Source organism: Fukomys damarensis, unplaced genomic scaffold (assembly GCF_012274545.1).
Source record: "Fukomys damarensis isolate Sample0158 unplaced genomic scaffold, DMR_v1.0_HiC HiC_scaffold_33, whole genome shotgun sequence".
Taxonomy (NCBI): domain Eukaryota; kingdom Metazoa; phylum Chordata; class Mammalia; order Rodentia; family Bathyergidae; genus Fukomys; species Fukomys damarensis.
Window position 1 is genome coordinate 55549774 of NW_022900945.1, and position 8791 is coordinate 55558564.

An 8791-nucleotide genomic window follows, 5' to 3' on the forward strand; every position below is an offset into this window, starting at 1 on the left:
CGCCCCCCCACCCCGCGTGGTCTCGGGTCACTTGTTCCGCTTGTAGATCTTGTTCGCCAGCCCCAGGAAGATGGCCGGGGGCAGCGGTGCGGCGTGCTGCTGGATGAGGCTCATGAGGCGGCTGTAGCTGTCGTCCTCGTACCGCAGGAACGCGGCCGGCAGGTCCAGCTCCTCGTACAGCGCCTTCACCCTCGCCACCTTCTCGGCGTCTTTCTGCCCGTAATTGTCCTGGAAAGAGCAGGAAAATGGGCTCGGCTTCCCCGGGCCTCCGGGACTTCGGCGCGCCTCCACTACCATTTCCAGGTGCCTCGCTGGCCTCGCAGATCCTGCTCCCCCACCCCAAGGCTCGGCCCACCTGCCAGTCTAGGGGTCCTGAGCCTCCGCAGCGCGGGAAGTCTGGGCCAGGTCATTGTCTGGGAGCTGTTCGGGGTGTGGTCTGGCTTTGATTTGGCACACGCATTCACCGTCACGATGTCAGAAACTATCTGTTGTCACTGGCAGACGCCGGGCCCAGAGAACCATTGCTCTACCCCTTTCATCACCTGCAGGATCTGGCGCTGCTCCGGAGTGGCCCGCTGCAGGCACTGAACCACCAGCCAGCTGCACTTATTGTCCTGGATGTCGGTGCCAATCTTCCCTGTCACACTGGGGTCCCCAAAAAGGTCAAGGAAGTCATCCTGGGGGGCGCAGCACAGGAAGGATGAGGACTCCAGGCAGGGCAGGAGGACAGCACTGCCCGCGCCACCCGCCGCGCCTGGTCGGCCTTCGCACCTGGATCTGGAAGAACTCGCCCATCTCCATCAGGATCCTCCTGGCGCTGCTGTGCTCCTTCTCCCCGTCAATGCCAGCCTGCAGGGAAGGGAGCACGCGCCACACAGCCCTCATATCCCCGCCGCCTTCAGGAGGGTCCCGCCCAACTGCAGCCCCCAAGGATCTCTCCTGTCAGGCACCCTTGCTGACCCCATCCTGGAAGTCCTGACCAACAGGCCAACCTCTCGCACTACTCTCAGCTGGCCTTCTGGGAATGCCTCCATCTGGAGTGGGTTTCTGTGAGCCCATTCTGGAGGCCCTTGGCAGTCTCAGTCACCCTGACTCTTCATCCTAATCTTTCTGTCACCTCCAGTGCCTTTCTGGATAAAAAGAAAGTTAATGCCACTGACAGCATTGGAATCCAATCTTCTCCCTCTCAGAATTATCTCCTCCTCACTCCTGGCCATACTCATGTGCAGGATCTATCAGCTTTCACGTGCCAAGCTCATCTTTACAGTCCTGTGAGGCAGGAATTTGATCCCAATCTTACAGCTGAGGAGAAAGACAAAGCCAGGTGTGATGGTGCACATCTGTAATCCCAGCACTTAGAAGGCTGAGGCAGGAGGGTCACTGTACCTGTGCTATATATAGTGAGTTCAAAGCCAGCCTGAACTGCAATGAGACCCTGTCTCAAAAGGACAAAAACAAAACAAAACTTGCCGGGCGTGGTGGTGCACGCCTATAGTCGCAGCATTTGGGAGGCTGAGGCAGGAGGATCTCTGTGAGTTGGAGACCAGCCTAGGCTACATAGTTCCAGGTCAGTCTCAACTACACAATGAGACCCTGCCTCAAAAAACAAAACAAAGGGCCGGGGATTTAGCTCAGTGGTTCCATGGCCTGCCTTTCAAGTGCAAGGACCTGAGTTTGATCCCCGGTACCAAAAAAAAAAAAAATCATAGAAACCAAAAAACAAAACAAAACCTAATCAACTAAGCGGCTTGGCTCAAGGTTGCAGAGCCATTTGGTGGGGCAGGCGACTGTCCAAGTTAGGTACTCCATGCCCTGTGTGGGCCAGTGAGGGCTGGGGGCTGACTCACCATGTACATGGCAGCAGCAACAGGCAGATAGAAGGAGTAGAAAGCTGTCTTATACTTGACAATAGACTTGTACCTGAGGAGAGGGAACAGAAAAGCCCCTCAGCAGGCGGCACCCACCGCACACCCTCCTCGCGGGCCAGCCCCGTCCCGAGGTTCACCTCTTCTCGGTGTATCTGCTCAGGTCCACCTGACCCTGCGGGGCTGTGATGAGGTCCAGAGTCTGCCCGACCTCCGTCTGGTAGGAAGTCTGAGGGCGAGGAACACGCCGTGAGCCACCCTGGGCAGTCATACAGCAAGCAGGAGGACCCACACCGCGGGCCCGTGTGCACGAGGGCCGCAGTACACACTTCCCATCACACAGGGCGCGGCCTCTTCGCCACCACCTGCGCCCGGCGCCCTCCCTTGTTCGCGCCAGGATCACACCTGCAGGAAGAGCTCGAGCAGGTTCAGGTAGTAGGGCTGTTCCCGGCAGTGCAGCTTCAGCAGGCGGTAGACACAGGCCTCCAGGAGGAGAGTGTCGTTGACGGCGTCCAAGCCTATGCCTGGCTGTAGGGAGGAGGCAACGAGTCATCCTCTCTGGCTTTCATTCCTACCTAGAACGCTCACCCCAGACCCCAACACCAGTCCGTGCGCCATCACCTCCCCACATTACCTTCCGATACCAGCAGGCCTGTCCCCGGCGGGTAAGGGATGAATCCATGATGTCATCTGCCACCAGGAAGAAAGCCTGCAGCTAGAAAAAGGGACCCAGGCCCTGCACTGCGCCTCAGATGCACACCATGAGTTGGGAAAGACCGCTGGCGTGCAGGGGTCCAGGGCTTTAGTGGCAGGAGACCCTGAAAAGGGACAAACCCTGTTGGCTCAGACTCCCCATCTGTAAGACGGTGCCACAACACTTATTTCCAGGGTAACAGAGGAAACTGCACTGACATCTCCTATGTTGGGGAAGAGGGAGTTGTACCCAGGTTGGCCTGGGAAATTTCTAATCAGTCTTAGATTGTCCCCGGTGCTAGCGAGACGATAAAACACCTTCACGTAAGGTACACTTGCCAAAAACTACAATGAATGCTTTAAAAAAATATTTCATCATCAATTGAAGCCAGTAATAAGGCAGACATAGTGTCACATGCCTGTAATCCCAGCACTCTGGGAGGCTGAGGCATGGGGATTCCAAATTTGAGCCCAATCTAGGCAATTTAGCAAGACCCTTAAAATAAAAAGGAAAGTGCTTGGGGTTCTAGCCCCAGTGTCACAATTAAATAAACACACATACACAAACATACAAAAAAAGTTAAAAAAAAAAATTTAAAAATTCACTTCTTGGGCCGGGTGTGGTAGTGCACACCTATAATTCCGGCACTAGGGAGGCTGAGGCAGGAAGACTGCTGAGGCCTGGCTACATAGTGAGACCAAGGCCAGCCTGAACTGTCTCAAAACCAGCATGACCCAGACTCAAAAAATCAAAAATATTAAATTAAATTAAATTTTTAAAAAAGATTTCTTTATACAACTTGACTTTTTTTTTGGTCATTATTAGAGATTGAACCCAGGGCCTCACACACTAGGCAAGTGCTTTGCAATTGAGTACACATTCAGCTCCTCTCCTTTATTTATCGTGGTACTCTAACTTGAAGACAACTCAGTCACAATGCCACTCAGCTACATCCCCAGCCTTCACCCCCTCATCCCCTTTCTTTTGTTTCTTATTTTTGTCGTTTGAGACAAGGTTTCCCTATACAATTTGGGCTGGTCTCTTTTTGTTTTGTTTTTTTGAGACAGGGTCTCACTTTGTAGCCCAGGTCAGACTTGAACTCATGGTGATCCTCCTGCCTCAGCCTCTGCAGTGCTGGGATTACAGGTATGCACCACCACGCTCAACCCCATCTTTTTTAGACAGGGTCTCACTATGCAGGCCACACTGAACTTGAACTCAATGCATAGCCATGGCTGACTTTGCAGGATGATCACAGTAAGGGTGCAAATACCCTCCTCAAAAAATAGGTGGGGCAGGGAGAGCTTAGGACATACTTTGTTTTGTCTTTTTGAGACAGGGTCTCACTATGTAGTTGAGACTGCCCTGGAACTCACTATGTAGCCCAGGCTGGTCTCGAACTCACAGCAATCCTCCTGCCTCAGCCTTCCCAGCGCTGGGATTACAGGCATGCGCCACCACGCCCAGCTCAAGGACATACTTTGATTAAAAGGCCCAGAGTTCCACTCCCAGGACTGCAAGAAAAAAATGTATTACAAGAATCCAGAGCTCCTCCCCTAGTGCAGGATTTTGGCCAGGCCAGCACCCGTACACCCCGAGCCAGAGAGAAGACAAGGAGCTGTGAGGACAGGATCAGAGCAGAGACACAGGAGGCAGCTCCACTGGGCTTCAGCCAGCTCTGCTATACACAAACACAGACCCAGATGTTGTAATTTTCTAACTAATGTCAAAAATCTGGGGGTTTTTTGTTTGGTTTTGCAGTACCAGGAACTGAACCCAGGGAGTGCAGAGCTACATCTCCAACCCTTTTTATTTTCTGTTTTCAGACAGGAAGTTGCCCAAGCTAGTCTCAAATTTGCAATCCTCCTGCCTCAGCTTCAGGGGTAGCTGGGATTATAGGAGGATACCGCCCCACCCAGTGCTGTGAAATTTAGGGGATTTAGGCTTAAACGTTTTCAAAAACTATCAGTGGGTTGTCAGTGTTTGGTTTCTGCTTTAGAATAATCTTATTTTGGGTACCAGGGATCAAACTCAGGACCTTGTGCTTTCGAGGCAGGCAGGCAGCACCACTGAGCTAAATCCCCAGCCCTTCTTTAGAGTAGTCTTTTGGAAGGAGCATGACAATTTATGGCTGACCTCTGCTCAGAAGAAGAAACATGACACCTGGCTGCCAAATTCTGTCACTTTTGGCAGAAGAGTGACCAGCCCTTAAGTAATTCACTGCCTATATCCGGCCGTAGCACCCGACAGAGACACCCGCCCTGTCCTCCCCACTTGAAGCAGCTTCTCACCAGCTCCACACACCAGCCCACGGTCAGCGCCCGCTGCAGACTGTCAGCGTCCTGCTTCCTTGGCTCCACCAGCTCCCGGAAGGCTACCAGTACCGTCAAACCCCGGTTGTACTTGCCTCCGATGGCATTGTACTCTAGGATCTGCGGCCGGGGGAGAGGGAGAGCATCAGGGTAAATGGAGCAGTGACTGTGAGTTTTCTTTCCAACCCCTAAACTCATCTTCCCTGGCCCAAACCCCACCCCCAGGGAGCCTTAGGACTGCTTCTCTCTCTCCTGCGGCATCCTGCAGCACAGCCGGAAGAGTTGCCAAGGGCCCAGTGCCTAACCGTGCACTCTGCATTCTCCACCCCAGTAGGTTTAGAGGCTCCTGCGGACTAAATTCTCCTCCAAGCCCAGCACTCGGGGATAGCAGCTGACTCGCTGAGGCTCCCCTCCTGATCACACCCCCACGCTTCCTCTTCACACCCCATCCATCCCTCCTTCCCAACTACTCCTCCTCCCCACAGCTCATCCCATTTGCCTGAAACACCTGCATTAAAGACAAGGTTCCTCAGCAGTCGGGCAGAGGAGAGGTAGGCTGGGGGGCCGTCTCCCCTCCTCCGATGGCTCCTCCCTCTGCTGCCCTGCTGCCCGCGATGAAGACGGAAGGTGCTCCTCTCAGTCCTTATCCCAGTACAGACAAGGTCCCCACCCCTTGCCTTGGTTCCCTTCAGACAGATGAGAAACCCCATTCATAAAAACACTTTACTAGATGTTTCATGAAAATAAAAGGGAGAAAAAATAGAATGTGGGCCAGGGATTTAGCTCAGTGGTTCCGCTGCCTGCCTCCCAAGCGGAAGGTCCCGAGTTTGAGCCCCGGTACAAAATAAATGTATATATAGAAGAACGTAAGTGTGACAGCAGTCCTTCCTACCTGGAAAAGGGTCCCTGACAACACGTTAACCTTCCCTGGGATCTCTGGGGAGACACTCAGACCCGACCTTCCCCCAGCTCTGTGCCAGAGGAGCATCATTAAGATTTCAAGGCACAGAATCAAAGATCGAACACGTCCGAGGACTTCAATCCCAGGAAAGCTGTATGGATGGTCCAGGGCGATGGGCTGCACACATCTAACCGCCCAGGCCCCCACTCCAGAGGCACCCAAGTAACTCGAGTGAAGACCTCATCCCACATCCACTCAACCTCACCCACATGCAGTGACAAAATTGCACCTCCTCGAGTCACGAATCCCTCACCTCCTTGAGCCGGGCAAGGACATCTCCAATCTCTGGGTGCTCTGGGTCATCTGCAGTCAGCACCCTGACAATCTGAGAGAAGTGCTGGATGAAATTCTGCTTTTCTTGAGCATAAACATCCAATTTCTGGTCTCCATTCATCCTGAGAGAGGAGCAAAGTGCTCTGCAAAAAGGAAGAACTAGTGAGAAACCTGATCAGGTGCTCCCCTCCCCGAGGCCCCTCCCAACCACACTCACCGAGGCTCCTCGGTCCACACTTGGCACCAGCAGCGGGCACTGTGCCAGGCCCCCAGGACTGGGCACTTGTGCACCAGGGAGGGCCTCCGTAGGGAACCCAGCCACCTCTCCCTGGGTGCCCAGCAGGGGGCGGGCAGCAGGAAGACCCCCACAGATCTCAGCAAGCGGGACAGGGGCATCGTGAGGGTGGCATAGGGAAGGGGCACGAGCACTCCCTGCAGGAGCAAGTACCGAAGGCAGATGCACGGGGACAACACCTGGATCGCCCCCACACCAAACTTCTGTCTCCTGGCCCAGAATCTCCCGCCCTCTAGTAGTCAATATTTCGGTATAATTACAGCAAAAAAATATGTAGGGGACAAAAAAACATGTTTGGGTGACTGAGATCCAACAGAACTTCAATTAAAATGAGAGAACCAAAACTGAATGCCTTCAAGACTTCCGTGCACACGGCGGTGGGGGAAGGGATAAGGGGTGGGGAAGGCTTCAAATCATCCATTGTACAGAAGCCAAACGGAGGCTCCGGGAGATAAACAGCCAGACAGAGGCAGACACAAACCTAGAACCCAGGTCTACCTCGCCGGCAGCGAAGAGGGGCACTCAGGCTCTGAGCTACGCCCCGGGGAGTGGACAATAAGGGCTGGAACCCATGCGTGCTGCGGACACCGGCAAGGGCGTCCCGGGCCTCACGGGAGAGCGGGGCCTCCGCGGGTGAGCCGCAAACCGCTCGGGCGGGCGGAGAGGGCTAGCTGCTGGAGTTAATTGGGGGACCGGGCATCTTCGGGACTTCAGGAAAGTGCGTGGGCACAGTTGGGAAGTTTCCTCAAGCACAGAGGGGCCGGCCACTCTGACCCACCAACTCCTAAAAGAACAGGCCCGGCTGTCCACAGGCTGGACTCCGCGCAGCGCATTACTGCCGGAAATGAGGGGGTCTGGGACCTCTGCCTCCAGCCCCAGCGCGCCACCGTGCTCACCTGTTCTAGATGCTGTTCCGGCTCGATCCAGGTTGTTGGCTGCATAAGCCTAAAAAGCGATAGCGCTCGACGCCGGGCCCTCTGGGTCGGGTAGTTCTCGGTCCCCCTAGCTGGCGGCAGGCATATGGACCACTAGACTACAACTCCCGGCGTTCCCTGGAGGAGGGCGGGACGACACGGGCTAGCGCGGCCGGCGTTGCGGAGACCAAGAGCGGTGATTGGCTACTTACCCTCGTGTGAGCATGGGCCTGTGACGGACGACCAATGGGAGGGCTGTTCGCCGGGAGACTTGCCAGGAGACGCACGCCTCCGGTGTAGGTGATGAGGGGCTTGAGGCCAAGGGTCGAAAACAAACGAGGCCAGGGAACTCTCAGTCTGTCTGTCACCCTGATTCTGTGTTTCAGTTTTCATTCTCTTCGCGTACAGCTGGTTATCATGTTAGTACAACCCCAGCAGAACTAACTTTACCACTTATCTGACTTGGAAAAAAATCATGTAAAAACCGGGATCCTCCGCTGACTCCTGAAACTGGCTTTCCTCATCTGTTGAATGAAGATAGTAGCGCAAGATATCTGGAGCTCGGCTTCCTCACCATTCATTCACCGTGCAAAAAGTATTTACTGCCGGGTGCAAGCCTGTAATCCCAGCACTCAGCTGAGCTAGATGGATCGCCGTGAGTCCCGCGTAGCACTGGAGTGAAACCATGTGGGGAGGGAGAGTGAGAAAGAATGTCCACTACGTACTAAGAATACAGAAGCGGACAAAAGCAACATCTGTGCTCTAGTGCTTCTAGCGATCTAACATCCTGCACTGGAGGTGAAGAACATGTTTAACAAGTGTAAATGATGAAAGAGTGGAGGACCACAGTATAAAATAAGAGTGATAGCAGGGCCAAGGATATAGCTCAAGGGTGCCACCACCTGCTTCGAAAGCCCAAGGTCCTGAGTGTGATCCAGACACACAAAAAAGAAAAAAGTAGTAACAGTTATTCGTGGCGGTGCAGGCCAGCCTGGGCTACACAGTGAGAGCCTGTCTCACAAAACAAAGTAAGCAGGCCCCCGAGATTTAGCTCAGTGGTGCCGCACCTGCCTAGAAAGCGCAAGGTCCCGAGTCCATCCCTTGCTGTGGGTGTGGGGGAGGGATGATCAGAGAAGGCTTCCCTGACAAAATGATATCGGGAAAACAAATCCGTGCTATAAAAGAGGAACACTGCCCTCTACTGAGGCAGGATTAAGTTTCTTATCTGGAAAACATCAAGGAGACCAGTGGGGCTGGACTGAAGGGAAGATAGTAGAGGGGAGGATTGAGAAATAGCAGGGTCCACGGGCCACTGTGGGCGTCAGGCGTTTACTCTGTGAAGGCAGCGTCCGCGGGCACTGAGCATCCACGTGACCTCGTGGGGTGTGCCTTGTAGAAGGAGAGGTGTTCCTGGGAATGGAACCCAAGGCCTCACCCCTGCCAGCCAAGCACTCTACGCCTGAACTCCATCCCCAGC

General features: G+C 54.2%; 1 protein-coding gene across 3 annotated transcripts; it reads right to left on the reverse strand.

The window, feature by feature from the left end:
• Nucleotides 1-6: 6 nt before the first annotated feature.
• Fdps (farnesyl diphosphate synthase) lies at nt 7-7397 on the reverse strand. 3 transcript variants are annotated; one of them, XM_010643854.3, is made up of 11 exons: nt 7297-7397; nt 6323-6537; nt 6086-6248; nt 4851-4991; nt 2500-2574; nt 2271-2393; nt 2006-2094; nt 1848-1920; nt 772-849; nt 543-677; nt 7-228 (listed from the first exon to the last, which is right to left on the reverse strand). In XM_010643854.3, exons 1-11 carry the CDS (start codon nt 7339-7341, stop codon nt 28-30), a joined length of 1338 nt encoding a protein of 445 aa, XP_010642156.1. In that variant the 5' UTR covers nt 7342-7397; the 3' UTR covers nt 7-27. The 3 variants fall into 3 exon arrangements, with proteins under 3 accessions (XP_010642156.1, XP_010642157.1, XP_033614228.1); XM_010643855.3 differs by having other exon boundaries at nt 2500-2580; nt 7297-7396; XM_033758337.1 differs by lacking the exons at nt 6323-6537; nt 7297-7397 and adding an exon at nt 5380-5557 and having other exon boundaries at nt 2500-2580; nt 6086-6148.
• Between the last annotated feature and the right edge of the window lie 1394 nt (nt 7398-8791).

Bases quoted from the DNA above. Each gene is read 5' to 3' on its own strand.
- Fdps (XM_010643855.3), bottom strand. From the start codon at position 7,341: ATGCAGCCAACAACCTGGATCGAGCCGGAACAGCATCTAGAACAG. The intron at 6,538-7,296 runs GTGAGCACGGTG...TTGCTCCTGCAG, and splicing joins CGGAACAGCATCTAGAACAG to GGAGTGCTCGTGCCCCTTCC. The intron at 2,095-2,270 runs GTGTGATCCTGG...CCTCGCCCTCAG, and splicing joins TGCTCGAGCTCTTCCTGCAG to ACTTCCTACCAGACGGAGGT.